The sequence below is a fragment of the Schistocerca gregaria genome, chromosome X, assembly GCF_023897955.1.
Source record: "Schistocerca gregaria isolate iqSchGreg1 chromosome X, iqSchGreg1.2, whole genome shotgun sequence".
NCBI lineage: Eukaryota > Metazoa > Arthropoda > Insecta > Orthoptera > Acrididae > Schistocerca > Schistocerca gregaria.
Window position 1 is genome coordinate 793,456,549 of NC_064931.1, and position 17,972 is coordinate 793,474,520.

The 17,972-nt window shown below is 36.6% G+C and overlaps 1 protein-coding gene across 1 annotated transcript; it reads right to left on the reverse strand.

Moving 5' to 3' along the window:
- Positions 1-3,219: 3,219 nt before the first annotated feature.
- On the reverse strand, positions 3,220-17,281 carry LOC126299464 (peptidyl-prolyl cis-trans isomerase NIMA-interacting 1-like). The gene is made up of 2 exons (XM_049991385.1): positions 17,212-17,281; positions 3,220-3,747 (listed from the first exon to the last, which is right to left on the reverse strand). Exon 2 carries the CDS (start codon positions 3,697-3,699, stop codon positions 3,220-3,222), a length of 480 nt encoding a protein of 159 aa, XP_049847342.1. The 5' UTR covers positions 3,700-3,747; positions 17,212-17,281.
- Between the last annotated feature and the right edge of the window lie 691 nt (positions 17,282-17,972).

Sequence of the window (17,972 nt, forward strand, 5' to 3'; positions counted from 1 at the left end):
CACCTGGATGAAAATAACTTCAACCACCACTGTTTGCACAGATGACATTCATCATCCACATGATTCCCCTGCGCTATCTGGCTGGGCTCAATTGAGTTCACACTATTTTCATTACTTGTCCATGAAATTTCCATCTCTTAGCTCCAAATTAGATTAGATTAATACTTGTTCTATAGATCATGAATACGACATTTCGTAATGATGTGGAACGTGTCAGGTTAATAAAAGATGTCTGTACAAGATATTACATTACACAAAATATTGCATGACACTAATGTTTAAGCTAGTTTTTTTTTTCTTCTCCTCCCTTAATTTATATCTAAAAATTCAGCCAGTGAGTAGAAGGAGTTGTCATCTAGAAATTTTTTTAAATTTATTTTTAAATGTTGGTTGACTATCTGTCAGGCTTTTGATGCTGTTTGGTAGGTGACCAACGACTTTTTTGGCACATAATTTACCCCTTTCTGTGTCAAAGTCAGATTTAACCCTGCATAGTGAAGATCATCCTTTCTCCTGGTATTATAGCTATGCACACTGCTATTACTTCTGAACTGGGTAGAATTATTAACAACAAATTTCATAAGTGAATATATATACTGTGAGGTTACTGTGAGGATCCCTAGGTCCTTAAATAGATGTCTGCAGGATGACCATGGGTGGGCTCCAGCAATTATTCTGACTACACGTTTTTGAGCAATGAATACTTTTCTACTCAACGATGACTTTCAGTTAGGCTAGGTTGCATTGTTTATCATGCATTACTATAGCTTGAAGGATACTGGTTATCCACCAGAATACTACTACTACAGTCTGGAAAAAAAGTAATTGTATCTTCCTTCACTGCTTTCCTATATTCAGTCCAAACTTTCATGTCCATAATTTTAGGCGCATTGAAACTAATTACAGTGCATTTGCTATTTACCTAGAATATGTGCCCATGAAAAGTAAATAATTCCTATACTTTTAATTTGTGGAATAAATGTCAAAGATAAAAATAACCTAAGACAGAGTTTAGTAGAGATTCTGATGCATGGCTGGAATGGTTCCCTGAGACAGTCAGACTCCTGATGAGAACTGTGTACATGAAAGTGGTCATGATATAGGAACAGAACAAGAAGTGCCAGAAAATGATGAACATGAATCACAGGAACAATTAATTCAAGACCATGTATTTCTTTTAGGATAGAATGGATTAGCTAAATGATGGAAAAGTAAATATCCTATCAATGTTTATGCTGTGGGTGACAGCTGCCATCCATGTGAGTGACTGTATCAGGAATTATTACACAGGTAATGGAGGGTTAAGTATAATTGTTTCTACCATATGAGAAAGGTACTTAGAGACTGATGGTTATCATCAAAACTGGATTTTTCAGTCAACGTAGGTAAATATTTCGAGAATTAAAAGATCTGCTATACATCACGAAAAGACAAATGTATTTTTTTGTCAGAGTCCTCTCCAGCCAGCACCAAGCCAAGGCAAGCCAGGCCAGTGCATCATGTTGCAATTAAAATTACAAACAGGCATGAAGTAGACACTGAGGAAAATGGAACAAACCTGGAGGAAGCTGCCTCACCTCAACCGAGTGAGAAGCTTAATTTGTAAAATCAGAAATATGACTTAAGTGAACAGACGTCACTATAACAAGTGATCTTGATTTTCTAAGTGAGGGTAAAATTTTCACAAAAATACCTATGAGCCTTGAGATAAGGAGGAAAAGCAACAAGCTGAAGCCCTGAACGCCATTCTTCCAAATAGGGGGTGGTGAAGGCCACTGATGAGCCTACAAAAGTAGGTGACATTTGTTTATCACTGACCCAATGGAACATCATTACATTGCAGTACATCAGTTATGAAAGCAAGCCTGTATCTTGCTGCTGCTGTTTGCCAAGATGGCGTCTGCCTCCTTTACTGCTACCTAGTTAGAAAACATAAAATTTACAATTTATTCACTGCAGCTGGAATTATTGCTATTCTAGATAGTGCTGTTGCATACCTTATATTCGTGACTCTGTAGAAGAAAGTTAAAACTCTTCTCTTGGAGAACTACTGAGTATACTTTGAGAACCTGTAGTTAAGGTAGTTGATTGGTTTGGGGGAGGGACCAAACTACGAGGTCATCGGTCCCATTGGATTAGGGAAGAATGGGGAAGGAAATTGACCGGGCCCTTTCAAAGGAACCATCCTGGCATTTGCCTGAAGTGAATTAGGGAAATCACGGAAAACCTAAATCGAGATGGCTGGACGCAGATTTGAACCGTCATTCTCCCTCTCCTCATATTGAAGGTAGGCTACTGGACGTACAACTAGCATACAATTGTGACGAGGAAGATTAAGACAGCAGTGGAAGATATAAGCTTTTCTTACTTTCTTTCTTTTTCTTTTTTTGACTGAAATTAATACTTTTTACTATGGGTGGCTTGCAATGCAGCCATATGTACAAGTAGTTTCATACTACCTAGCATCATAGCTGGTCAAGGGTCAGATGAATAAATGAAGAAGTAGTGTAGCTGTAGATGAATAATTTCCAGGAAAAATAATGATCTACAGACCCACAGCAAAGTTCTCATTGGAAACAATGGAGTAGACTATGAATAATGGAGTAGACTATGAACAATGAACAATGAAGCTTCAAACTGTACATAACTGCAATATGTACTTTCATTAAGCACTGTGTTTACAGTACAATTTATTTGCTAAATAAATAAACAGATTAAAAACCATCAATACATACAATAATATTATATTATGTATAAATACAGTCTGCTTTTATATTACTCACAATTTTTGTATGTCTTTTTTCTTAATATAATAAACATCACAGCTAAATACATGGTACTGTTTTGACTGTAAGAGCAATTTCGATGCAAATTGTGTAAGAAACTGTTTGTCACAGAAAATACTTTTAAGCCCAAACACAATGTGAGCTTCGATATTTAGAAAATCAAGACAGGGGATTGAAACTGAAATACCCTCATTGGAACATTACAATTTTCAGATACATCAAAACAACATTTATCTTTCAAAATAATTCCAGTGTGCCTCAAATTACAATATGTTGTAAAGGTATTCTGTAATCAACTAAATTATGCAAACTGAGGTCACTTTTACAACATATTATATTTTATACATAATTTACGTAATGAACAAATAGAATTATATTTTTAATTCACTGTGAAGAAAATTAAGTTTCTGTCCACAATGTGTAGCTGATTTTCTTATGCAGTACGTAATATTAGATGAATCCCTGATTTGGTAAAGACCGGTCCACTGACCTCACCTACTTTAAGTGCAAATGCACTGTTTTCAAATTCTCTATCCATAACACCACGACGAAAGATCCCCAGGTAACCACCAGTCTTTGCTGAATAGCAGTCTGAATATTTTTGTGCCATTTCTGAGAATGATGCGTGTCCTGATTGAATACGTTCACGTAAGAACTTTATGAAACGTAGAGCCTCCTCTCTGGAGCGTGTAATTGGCACCTGCCTCCAAGAAACTGGCCTTCTTGAGCACTTATGTTTCACAAGTAAATGACAGCACTGTATTGCTTGTGGGCCTTTGCCTGATACATGGGCAGCACATCTGTTTGGATGAACCCACTGGCTCTCTCTGGTATAAACATTAAAATAATAATGCCGGCTATATCTCTTGCTAACATACTTTCCCCATCCTCGTGGTAGTTTTCCCTCTGCCATAATGGATCTTAAAGGTAGTTAAAACCTTTGTGGAATGGAACTGTACATCTGAAACATAGAAAACAACAGCATGTTGAGTAACCACTACTCTCATAAGCAATTACATATATGGTTAGATATTAAGAAAAGTATGGAATATAGGACAATATGTTTCATACTTAATTTGGTAAAAATTGCACTGACAACAAAGAACAGATGTTTGCAACCTATTGTTGAGAGCAAACTGGATGAAAAACAGTTCAGATTCAGAAGGGGCAGAGGTACAAGAGATGCAATTGCACTGTTAAAAGCAACTGAGGCAGGTAGAAGTTTTTGATAACCTGGAAGAAACCTTTGATCGAGTTTGATGCTACTTAGGTGTTGTGAAGAAGTTTGAAGTTAACTGGAAAGAAAGGAGACTGATAAGTAATCTGTATATGACGCAACAAGTAAAAGTAAGGCTAGGAGATGAGATAAGAGAAGAAATCAAAATTGATAGAGGGGTTACACAAGGCTGCGATCATTCATAAACTCTGCTTAACAACTCTATAGGTCATTTAGTAGTAGAAGTAGTAGTAGTGCCATTCATCTATGCATGAATTTTACATATACATATATGATATACTGACATTCACATACTTACAAGTCTATGGCCTCATGGTAGGAACCATCTTGGCATTTGCCTAATATAACCTACAGAAACAACAGAAAACTAAAACTGGGATAGCTGGATGAAGATTGGAACTTGCATCCTCCCAAATATGTCATTTGGTTCATCTCCAGTGTACAATATTGTTTAGTAAAGCAGTTATTTAATAATGTAAAAAGCTAGTGCTACATTAGTCATTAATTTGTCAGTGACAATTGCTGCACGTGGCATAGATACAACATTTCATAATGTAACACTACACACTCTATCAGCTGACATCAGGACAACAGCAATGGTGTTTATTTAGCATTCTGTGTACTACACCATTTGCTTGCCTGAAAAATTGAGTAAGCGTTCTCTCATAGTGAGTGAGATGTTGTGATCAGAGAGAGGATAAGGTGCTAGTATTATATACTGCAAAAAAAGGATTTCCAGAAGAAAGAAAATAAGGAAATAGGAGAGAAAAATTGTAATGCAAAAGTGTGATGTGAGGTGACAGAGAACATAAAAAATATGTTGGAAAAAAATAGAACACCGCCTGTGAGGAATATGAAATGAAGATAAATGTGGAAAGACTTTGATGATGGTTTTTACAAGGCAATCAAGGATCATAAGACCGATGATTTGAGATGAGTTAGTAGCAAAACTTGAATTCAGGTTACATCCAGTCAAGAAGTGAAAATAAGGAGAGTGGTTGTAAAAGAAATATTTAACAACATGGACACTGTGATGGAATAACAATATATGCTTTGGATACTTTTCAGATATAAATTTCAAGAAGAATGGGAGGTGTGAATTGGAGAGATAATGTAAGAAATTAGATTGTGTGGCACAGAGTGAAGGAGGAAGGAAAACTATCAAAAACAATAAGACAACAAAAATGAATAGCCTAAGACACTGGATTAGAAGATCCTATAGACAAATGATGCACTAAAAGGAATAATGACAGGAAAGAGAACCAGAGGACGAAAAAGAAAGCAGATAATTGATGACATCGTGATGTATACACCATATACAGCTACAAAATGGATGGCACAAAACTGGGGGGATTGGAGAATTCTTATCTTTTAGTGGTGAACTTGTCTAATGGGCATAACACATCAGCATCATCATCGTTATAAGTGTATCCCTCAGCACAACAATTATAATATTTGAACAGTAGGCAGTAACAACTGATTTACTTGGTTGTTTTATCCAAGTATGTTGCTGACATTCCTTGCATCTTTCCTTAACTGTTCTGATGGTCTGCCTCAAACAACGCATGCCACATTTACATGGAGTGTGGTAAACACCTGGCTTTAGGGACCTAGCTCAACTCTAACATTAAAAAGAATACTTTTTATCTTAGTTGAAGGTGAGATGAGAAAGTTGGAATCTAATCCATCTGTTATGTTTTTACTCTCACGAACAATGGTCTTTTTTTTTTTTTTTTTTTTTTTTTTTTTTTTTTGACATTTTCATTGTCTTTCTAAGGCAGTTATACACGTAATAGGTAATATGTACAGATTATGCCAAATTGTTATTTATGCCAAATCTCAATTAAACTTACATTTCAGTTCCTTATATATACATTTCTGATCACACTGTCGCACTTGGTTTTATTAGAAGCATCAGTTATTTAAACTTATGGATAACTGAAGTTATGATGTGTTGTTACCACTCATTTACCACCATCTGCCTATTTTTCTTTGACAACTACAAGATTCTAAACATTGACAATTTAATTTTATTGTTGTAATTTTTTCTGGATAAGGCAACATATCTCACTAATTAATTCAGTCAGTAATTAAGAATTTGAATAATTTTGGATCACAAAATAACTATTTCATGATGGATGCCATACTCATGAATAAGAGATTTCAGACGATGTGTAATAATAATGTTCCTTGCGTTATTGTGGGTTACTGACATAATTTTTTTATATGAACCAAACAATAGTGAAGTCTTAGAATCTGCCAGAAAAGTAAAATCTAATCTAGCCAAATTTCAAAGCATTATGTAGTTCCAGAATTTACATCATGTTATTATGTTAGTCTTAAAATAGTCACCCCTTCCCCAAAATCTGCACCTATAAATCATACTGCTAACATCTTTATGTCAGATCATATTAGAGCCAATGGCTGATGGGTACACGCATAACAACTATGTGTCAGTTTGCATTAAAGTCTGCTTAATGCTAACCTGATTGTCACAATTCTGTGTCAGTTAAGACGAAATTCTGTGCCTTAATATGACGTGTGCAACAAGTGTGTTTGTAAAGAGTATGAAACTGTTTAATATCTTTGTGTGTTAAAATCTTGGGTGACCTAGTAAATATTAAACTTAGAGGAGCTAATGATCTACAAACTCCAGTTATGGAATGAAGTTGTAAATTCTGTTGAGTATACTATAAACTGTGTCATGTATCGGCCACTGTACATCATGCCACTATGAACTTTCACCGATACTGCAATGAGATTTAATGATTACGTGACTCTTCTTCCACATTTTTTCCAATGAGAGAGATGCATATACCTTTCCCCACATAAACTGTGACTTACGAAAGTGTAGGTAGCTGGCATTGATGGTAAAATGCAGTTAAAATGTGATGAACCATTTTTAAAGTTAATTTCTTGTTTGGTCTTCCTCATTTGGCACTATCTCTCTTAACATTAATTTCCAGAGTATCTTTTCAGTATTAGATATTAGACTTCAAGATTCATCAACACTGAGTACAACATCAAACAGTAGGTAAGTGGACCTTTACAAAGAGGACTGGAATATACTGGATACCATTACTCCATAGGAGTATACCAGTCTTTCCTGATATTAGGACAGTATAAGGTATGTAAGTGATTTTTGGCTTCTGTTCCCTGATTTCAGTCTACACCTCTGTCTCAGGCGTTCTTCATTTTGACTGCAACACCTGTTCAGTCTGATGATCTAAGTACCCATTCCTTTGGAACACTTCTTTTAGGTGTTGTGGTTCTTTGATGAGGCTATCCTTTTCTGGATGTGTTTGAGCTCTGCAGACCAGAGTCCATAGTACTGACTTTCTTTGTGACAGATTGTGATGGCTTGAGGTATGGAGATAGATATCAGCGTATGTTGGTTTTTGACATATTCTGAGATCTGTCCAGTCGTCTCCTAAGTAACATGTTGAGGAAAGGTTGCCGGCCGTCTTTTTCAAGTTCCATCATGAATTTCATATTATGATGGGTTGAGTTTAAATATCCCAGGAGCTCTTGAAGCTTCTCTGTTCCATGTGGTCACACTAAAAATGTTTCATCCATGTAGTGATAGAAACACATTAGTGTCATGTTGGTGGATTCTAGTGCCTTTGCTTCTAAACATTCCATGTATAGGCTCACGACAATATGCCATAATAGTCTACCCATTTCCATTTAATAGTAAATACGTAGATGTCAGAATGTATCTAAGTGTTATGTGAAATGATTGTTTAACTTCTAGGCTATTAGTTCAAAGAAATCAGAAAGTGTACCTGTCATAAAGAGGGTGGCTACATCAAAACTGACCATAACATCCATATCCCAGAGCCACAATAAACTGAAGCAGCGTAGAAAGACAGCAGATGTGTGGATGTGGTGTTCACACTTCCCCACTTATTTGATGAGAACGTGTTTCACGTATTTTGCCTGCTTGCATGTATGTGTGCCAAGGTTACTAACTGTTGGTCTTCAAGGAATTATTTCCTTCTGTACCTTAGGAAGGCTATATAGTCTTGATGGCACTGTTGCTTGTGTTTTTATGTTTTAAGATGCACAATGGTGCTATGTGGCAAACCTGACTCAATGAGAAGAGTCATCACATTCCTCTTGATTTTATTCATAGGCTAGATATCAATCTGTCTGTATGCAATGTCATTCAAGAGACTGAAACTCTTGTTGTTATAGTCCACAATTAGACCCACGGCACATGAATAAGATGATAATGTCAGTCATCTACATACTGTGCATACAATGGAAACAACATCTTGGCAGAACACCCAGAAGTACACTATTAATAAATCACACTCAGGAAACCTGAGAGATCAAAATGCATAAATACTCCACCTTAAGTTTCTTGATTAATTGAAATACATTATTATTGAACTTGACCATAAGGATTCTAATAAAGTAGATCTCAGTAATGACTACTCTGTTTCAAAATAATTCTAGAGTAAGTTTTCCTGTTGAGCTAACACACTAAAAATAAGAGGGAAACAAAAAAGCAAAACTACTCCGACAATCCACCCAGGCACACACGAATGTGCACGCACGGGCAGACACACACACACACACACACACACACACTAAACCCTCCCTCCCCTCCCACACACACACATCCATCCACACACTCACTCACTCACACACACATATACACACATTTGTATTCTTTTAAAAGAAATGATACAATGATAAATCAAAACAGAGGTAAAAACAAACTTCCAATCACAAGAGTATCTTCAGAGCAGAACTGACAGATGCACTAATAAAAAAGTTGATCTTTAATTTCAAGCTCTCAAAACATTAAAAAAAAACAGCTTCTTAATTAGAAGGGGTATGTAGATAGGTTTCTGAAGTAGTTGATGAGAAGGAGCACTTCTGAGCCAGGGAAAGTGACATTCAAAGGCAAATGTTATCTATAATGAACCACTATCTGAAAAAAGCTCCACACATATTCTTTCAGCTCTTGATAAGATTTCAAAGTGGTGCAAACTTGCTTTAAATGTTCATAAATGTAAAATCACTCATTTCATCAAAAGAAAGAAAAAAACAAGAAAAGGAACCTAGTCATTGGACTACAGTATCAATGAGATACAACTGGAATTGGTCAACTCGTGCAAATACCTGGGTGTAACGTTTCTTAGGGATATGAAACAGACCTGTCTGTTATGTGCAGATAGATATGTGTGCGCGTGAGAGTGTATACCTGTCCCTTTACCCCCCCCCCCCCCCCCCCAAAGGTAAGTCTTTCTGCTCCCAGGATTGGAATGACTCCTTACCCTCTCCCTTAAAATCCACATCCTTTTGTCTTTGCCTCTCCTTCCCTCTTTCCTGATGAAGCAACCGTGGGTTGCGAAGGCTTGAAATTTGTGTGTGTGTTTGTGTTTGTTATTGCTTCTATCAACATACCAACACTTTCGTTTGGTAAGTTACAGAATCTTTGTTTATAAATATACAAAGTAAAAGAAAATGGAAAATACTCAAAACTTAATATTTCTGTGCAAACAATAAGCTGGTTACCATCCCCCCTCCTTTTTTTTAAAAAAAAAAAAAAAGAAAAAAACACAGAGTAAGCAACAGCTCAAAATATAAAGGGTTTTATGGGCACTGGAAAAAGGAGCAGAAGAACCAAAGTAACTGGTACACCTGCCTAATATCACGTGGGGACCCTGCGAGCATGCAGAAGTGATGCAGCATGACGTGGCCTGGGCTCAACTAATGTCTGACGCAGTGCTGATGGAACTGAGGAACTGACAGCATGAATCCTGCAGGGTTGTCCATAACTCCATAAGAGTACGAGGGGGTGGAGATCTCTTCTGAACAGCATGTTGCAAGGCATCCAAGATTTGCTCAATAGTTTTCATGTCTGTGGAGTTTGGTGGCCAGCGTATGTCCTTAAACTCAGATGAGTGTTCCTGGAGCCACTCTGTAGCAATTATTGATGTGTGAGGTGTCGCATAGTCCTGCTGGAATTGTCCAAGTCTGTCGGAATGCACAATGGACATCAATGGATGCAGGTGATCAGACAGGATGCTTATGTACATGCCACTTGTCAGAGTCATATCTAGACTTATCAGGGGTCCCATAACACTCCAACTCCACATGCCCTACACCATTACAGAGCCTCCACCAGCTTGAACACTTCAACTGACATCCAGAGTCCATGGATCCATGAGGTTGTCTCCATACCCGTACATATCCAGATACAATTTGAAACAAGACTCGTCCGACCAGGCAAGTTTCCAGTCATCAAGAGTCCAATGTCAGTGCCAATGGGCACAGGCAAGGGGTAAAGCTTTGTGTCATGCAGTCATAAAGGCTACACGAGTGAGCCTTCAGCTTCAAAAGCCCATGCTGATGATGTCTAGTTGAATGGCTCGCATGTTGACACTTGTTGATGGCCCAGCATTGAAATCTGCAGCAATTTGCGCAAGGGTTGCACTTCTGTCAAACTGAACATTTTCTCTTCAGTCATCATTGGTCCCATACTTGCAGAATCTTTTTCTTGCCACAGTAATGTCAGAGATTTGGTGTTTTACCAGATTCCTGATATTCATGGAACACTCATGAAACGCTCATACTGGAAAATACTCACTTCAATTCTACCTTGGAATGCTGTGTCCCATAATTCATGTGGCAACTACAGCACCACATTCAACATCACTTAAATCTATCAGCAGTAACCGATCCAACAGACACTTGTTATATTAGATAGGTGTTGCCAACCACAGCACCATATTCTTCCTGTTTACATATATCTGTATTTGAATATGCATGCCTATACCAGTTTCTTTGGTGCTTCAGTGTATGACCACCTTTGTAACTCAGTGGTCAGCATATCTGACTCCTATACCCAGATTCGATTGCCGGTACTGCCAAGTATTTTTTCTTGGTGGGAGAACTGGAACGGGGTACGCTCAAACTCATGATGCCAACTGAGGAGCTACTTGAGTCAGAAGTTGCGACTTGAAGGTCAAGAAAGCTAACAATAACCGGGAGAGCAGTGTGCTGGGTATGCCCCTCCATACAGCAGCTGAATGATGCCATTGGCACAGGATGACTCGGTGGTCAGCCGATATTGATTGCCCACCTGGGCCAGAATATGGAGCTGTGCTTGCTTTGCTAATAATTTTCATTGCCGTATAGTTATGACTGTGAAGCTATTTTCAAAATTTATGTGAAAGTAGGATACAATTTATCGGAATGGTCATACTTAGATCCATGTTCAGGAACTCATCAATCCACAGATGTACTACTGGTAGCATATTCATAACAATTCTTCCACATAATCAGACTTCACAGTCAAAGGTATGGCAGCAAGATGGCAATGCTGATGGCTTATGCACTTAAAATAAAGGGGGGGGGGGCATCCTAACAACATGTGCTGTAAAACGAATGACGTTTTTATTTTTTTATATTCTGATATTAGTAAACTGCATACAAGACACATAACAGGATATAGTTTCTGACAAGAATAATGAAATTGTCACATTACCAATTAAATAAGGGAAAGGATTGCTCCTTGAGAAGTCTTACCTTGGGATGCTTTTCATAAAAAATAGAGCACTCTAGTGGCAACTCTAAAAACTATGAAATCACACTGGCAGACCTTTTTTCAGAGAGCATAGGAAGCTGTGTTGTATTTAGATGATGTTTGCAGCCTGAGGAGTAATTTTACAGATTTTCATGTTTCAATGTACAATTTAAATATCATCCTTAGAAGATACAAATAAAATGTAAGCATCACTATTGATATTTCTTAAATATAGTGTTGTATGGAATTGTTTAATTAAGCTATTGATGCCCTAAGTAATAAACATATAATTGTGTATTAGAATTGTGTTTTAGAATGCTGTTTTCTTTTATCGTGTACTTGGTTTTACATTGGGTATCTATTCTGGTTGCACACTGGGACATGTCCCAAAATACAACCATATGTTTCATCTACAGTTCACTTATGTTCAGTTTTCTTTTCAGATCGGCAGAAGTAAGGTGAGAAGAAAAAGAGAGAAACTAGTTGCAGAATGTACAGAGGCAGCTGCCAATGAGGTTACCATGTGAAAATGATCTGTTCAAAAAGCAGCTGAAGTGAGTGTTGAAAAGTACTCTCACTAGGCACATCGAAAAACACAACTTGTCTGGTTAAAATCATTTCAAATATGTAGGCACCAATGCTACACAAAAAGTCTTTACCATTGAACAAGAGAAGGAACTTCTTTCTTATGCAGTAAGGACTACAGAATGGAACTTTGTTGTGAATGTGGATGATTTGAAGAAGTTAGCCTCCTAATCAGGGTCATGGGAGGAACAGGAATTGGCTGGAAGACAATGGTATAGAGCCTTTCGGATATCTTACAAGAACATAATTTCCCTAAGGAAACTGGAGTCAACTGGTCCAGGTTGAATAGTATCTTTCAAAAAATGCAATATCATTTTTTTAAAGAAACTTCAAGATGTTTATTCCAGGTAGGGTCTACAACCTCAAAAAGTGTGGAATCTTGATGAAACAGGGTTTTCTACAGTATACAAACCATTGCGTGTAATTGTCAATATAAAAGCCAAACAAATTGGAGCAGCTACTTCAGGGGAAGAAGAAAGTAATGTTACAATGATAGCCTGCATGAGTGCTGCATGATCATTTATTCCACCAGCCATTATATTTCCAAGGGTTCATTACAAGGATCACATGTTAAATAATGGACTACCTGGCACTCTTGGTATGGCTGCTTCTCATGGTTGGTCCAATGCCAAACTTTCTGTGAAATTTCTAAAACATTTTATTTCCATACTGAAACTCTCTCCGGGCACTGAAGTACTGCTTATTATGAACAACCATGAAAGTCATCTATCACCGGAAGCAATAAATCTGGCTAAGGAAACTGGTATCATCATTTTGACTTTCCCTCCCCATACCAGCCACAAATTACAGCCGTTGGATTTGACCACCTTTGGCCCCATGATGACACACTATAACAATGCATGCAGGGACTGGATGCTCAGTAGTCCTAGAAAGACAGCTTCTATTTATGATGTTTCTGCACTAATGGGCATGGCATCTCCTTTGGTTTTCACTCCAAACAATGAAACTGCTGGTTTCAGGTTTACTGGCAGCTGGCCAGTCAATGAAGAGGTGTTCAGAGAAGATGAATTCTTACATGCAGAAATGACAAAGAAGCCATATCCTGGAAGAGCTGGTGAAATCCAGTCACCAGAATGAAAATAATAGAGAAGAGACAAGAGAAGAAATGTCTTTTCTAAGCAGTCCTTCATTGCAACCGTCTGTCTCTGTTACTCCAGAACACATCTGTTCACTCCCAAGAGCACCTCCCATCAAAACTTCTGGTAGAAGAAGAAAACATGTAAGGTGTATGATTGTCACTGATATGTCAGAGAAACAAAGAATTGAAGAGGGGAAAAACAAGAAAAAGAAGTCTTGCTCAAAGATAGAAGTCCTAAAATGGCAAAGGAGGTTTATCTTCCTTTTATTCTTCTTTTGATGGTGATGATGATGATGAACAAAATTTCTTAGCTTAGCAGTAGCTCTGGAGGTAAAATGTTTGATTCCTCTTTGAAGAAGAGGATTTCTCATCTTTCTTTTCATCTGAAGGATCAGTACTTGGGCCATTACTGTTTATAATATTTATAAATGACCTGCCCAGCAATATGCCATGAAAATCTGTGCTTTACACAGATGATACAACTTTAATCAATTCAGAGAAGGGCATAAATAAACTGAAGGAGCAAAGTAAAGATTTTCTCAGATTATCCAATATGTGGTTTGAAGCCAATGAGTTAGCTATTAACTATGAAAAGACTGTAATTATATCCTTCAGCTTATCCAATGCTGATATTGAGTACACTTCTACCAAACTTCTTTGCATATACTTAGATACAAAGTTAACCTAGCAGAGTCACATAGACAACATATCTCTTTCACGAGTTATCTGTCTACTGAAAAAATTATGGACCTGTGTTTCTGAAAGCCTGCTGATTAATTCCTATTGTGCATTCTTTCATTGCCATATTAGCTATGGTATTATTCTATGGGGTAATTCTCCATGGTCCAGGAACAATCTTATTTGGCAGAAGAAAGCCATCAGGATCATCTCTGGGATTACCAAAAATAACATATCATGTAGGTGATACTTCAAAGAATTACAGATAATGACAGTCCCTTCTCTTTTTATATACAGGTGCCTTTTGTACATAAAAGAAAACTTTAACATTTACAACCTTAGGCAGTCCGTTCATAGTCATAACACTCGTCAAACATTTAAGATAGACATACCAACAACTGGACTCAAGAAAACACAAGACAGTTATGAATACATGGAAATAAGGCTTTTCAACACATTATCTGTGCAGGCACATTGTGTCTCTCTTAATATATTTAAAAGTAAGACTAAAAAATGGCTGAAAGACAAAGCTTTTTACAGTGTTAAAGAATTTGAAAACTCTTCAAAAATAGACCTGACTTACGAAACAACTTGCAACTCTGTTTGTACCTCTTCCTAAGCTTTTTTTGTCTCTGTAGTTCCACATTTAACTGTTACACATGTGGAGAAATCCTTATGAATGAAATGTATTCTTTTATCATACACATTCTTTACAATGCCCGCTTTAGTTATGTGGCGTATCTTTATGTATCAAATGTATTCCTTTATAATGTATGTTCTTTTAAAATGTATTTGTGTGATACCTCACAATAGTTATATTTCTTAATATGTAAATTGTACATTACCTATGATGATGTCGATTGCATGTAACTGCTTAAATATGGATAAATAAATAAATAAACACTCTCTTGTTCTCAAAGCAGTTGGGTACTATTCATATTTGACACAACATAGGACAGATTAACTGTGAAGTTCTTAATAAGACGAATGGTCCATTTTATATTCCCTAATGTTGAGGACATCAGCACTGTTCATAGTGAAGGAACTACTAATAAAAACTATTGAAAGCCTGATAACTGAAATCCACAACGCTTTTGAAAGGAAATTGACCATCTGTGCAATACTCATAGACTTAAGCAAAGCATTTGATTCAGTATCACATGAGATAATTGTTAAAAAATTAGACTACTATGGTACTCCGGACAAAGCACTTAATTTGATTAAGTCATACCTAAATAACAGGCAACAGTCAGTGTGTGTGAAGAATGAAAGGTCAGATTTAATGAAAATTAAGAGAGAAATTCCACAGGGCTCAGTTCTTGCGCCCTTCCTCTTTATTATCCATGTTAATGACTTCTCAAACTATATAGCCTGCTAAAATGTTTTATATGATGATGATATGACCATGATCTCCACAGGTGAGAGTATGCAAGAGGTGGTAAACAAAGATAATGAACTTTTTGAAAAATGTAGGGTATGATGTATTGCTAACGAGTTATGTATAAACAACACAAAAACAGAGAAAATTTATTTTAATGTGGAGGTATGGAAAGCAGAGAATCACAGTGTCAAACTACTGGGACTAAAAATAGACCAAAGGTTCTCATGGGATGACCATATAAGCTATCTGACAGGCAAACTTGCACACGTAATATTTCTGCTGTATAAAGTAAGAAATTCTGTCAGTAAAAGTTTATTGATGCTTTGCTACAATGCATTCTTTCAGTCACGGCTACAACACGGGATTCTGTTATGGGGTAATTCACCAGACACAAACTGTGTATTGAAACGGCAAAAAAAAAAACCAATTAGATGTTAACAAGGATTGGGTCCAAGAGAAAGCTGTAACGAGCACTTCAGTATATTAAATATAATGACACTCCCAAGTCTCTATATGTATAACTGGTTAATAAACGTAAAAGAAAATATACAGCAATTTACACATAGAAAGAATTTACATTTTCACAGCACTCACAACAATTTCGTGCTTGATATACCATATTCTAGGCTGTCACTGACACGTAACAGTCACAAACACCTAAGTCTAAAGTTATATAACAAACTGCCACAATAGCTCAAAACCCTCATCCACTTTAAATTTAAGGAGGTATTAGAAACATGGCTCAGAAAAAAAGCACATTACTCAATGGAAGAAGATCTTGGAAGCAATTTGAAAGGATTGTATAAACAATGAAATAATGTAACTATCATTAACTAAATGTGTAAAACTGTATAATTAATTAATTAAGATAAACTGTATAATGATTATTGCTGAAACAGTCTGATTAGTAAGAAGTTTATGTATTTATATTTATTTATATATATGTAAAATGATGATGCGAGTAAAATGTACAAATTACTAACTACTAAAAAGATGTATGTATATGTATGCCTAATGTATAATGTAAAAATTCTATACTTATACGAAGTATGTAAAATGTATTTTGAGGAAGCCAAATTGCGTGGTAAACATGCTGAACGGCTAATAAATAAACATATGAACACATATGAACATATAATTCCACTGGTGTTGTGGGTTTCAATCACTCAATATTTTATTCCCACCATCTCTTGTTCTAAGGTAAAATAACTTTTGTGTATGGACCTAATAAAGAAACATGTACTATCTAATTTCAATATTATTCTTTCATTCATAAAAGAAAGAAATTGAAAAATATTATTGAGTGCCATTGTGGAACTACCATTGTCCCAATGTGAAAGCATAGCTTGTACCTTGGCACAAGTATCACTGAATTCTTTATTGATGAGTAATCACGTAATTATTGGAGCTAGCCTAACTGTTGGTCAACATTATCTACAATGGCTGCCTGTGAGGGGGTAAATTTTCAAATTTTTTTTATAAACAATGTATAAAGTATAAAAAAATAATAATGTAATACCATCCCAAGGTACAATCCTTTCTCTTCCAATACTCAGAGAGCATGCAAATACTGACATGAAGGATCTATAAAATGCACTATGCCAGAACTCTATAAAACATCATAAGAGGTAAAACATCAGAAGAGACCACAAGACGAATATCACTGGAACCAAGAACATTTAGCTGCTGTTATTTCTTACAACTATCTGTAACAAGTACTCACAGATATACTACAACTGCTGCTAGTTCGTGTAAAAAACGAATTCTGGTGTGAAATAATTATATATAAATGTCAGAGACTGTAACTGATATCTCTCGTAAGGTATGCTTTGGCCTACGTCATTAATATGTCTACCAGTTAAGACCGAAAATTAATTAATTTTTGCTGCCATCTTAACTTACTGGTACCGTATATAAAGCAGCTTCTGCGCTGATCGTAGTTTACGACCTTTACCCGTCCACGTTATTTCTTCAAGTGTGTAGAGTATTTGCGGCAATCACTGCGCAATGGCACAGTTCATATATTCCGGGTGCGCTCAGAAATGTTTTTATGATGCTCATTTCAGTTTCGAGATGCTTCTCGTTCCTCTGACCTTCTAGAGGTTAACTGATTTTCCCTATACCTGTGTTAATAATGATAGTCTAGTAGGACAATTTTCGTGATTTGTCTTTCAAATACGGGTGTTTTCAGGGACTTGTTGCATATAGTTCAGAAACTTCAGCAGCATCATGCATTTCAGAATTTGCATGTAATGAACTCTTACCAACTATTTTTTATAAGCGTAGAAAATAAAACCAAGGAGAAGCTGAACGTTGTCGTTCATTGGTGGGATAAGGTTGTGGTGTCGTGAAGTACGACCAACATCACCTTTCAGTGATTTAGCAAAATGTGGCACCACTGTACGTGCTCTTATTCTCTCGGATACATTCCATTCCAAGTCTTGAAAGTGCAGTCAACCAATGAGAACCAAGTTTCTATCAGCCAATGATAACGTGCGGCGCGAACTGACTGGAAATTAAGTTCTGACGTTTAGAAAACATTTGTATGTCAGTAAATGATTGGAGAAACGAAAGGAATATTCGTCACAAAACGTACCAATTCAGCAAACCACGAAACTTTGTGTGTTGCCTCCTTTTATCCCTACAAAACCATGATTCACTTA

Coding starts and splice junctions, on each gene's coding strand:
- LOC126299464 (XM_049991385.1), bottom strand. CDS start 3,699: ATGGCAGAGGGAAAACTACCACGAGGATGGGGAAAGTATGTTAGCAAG.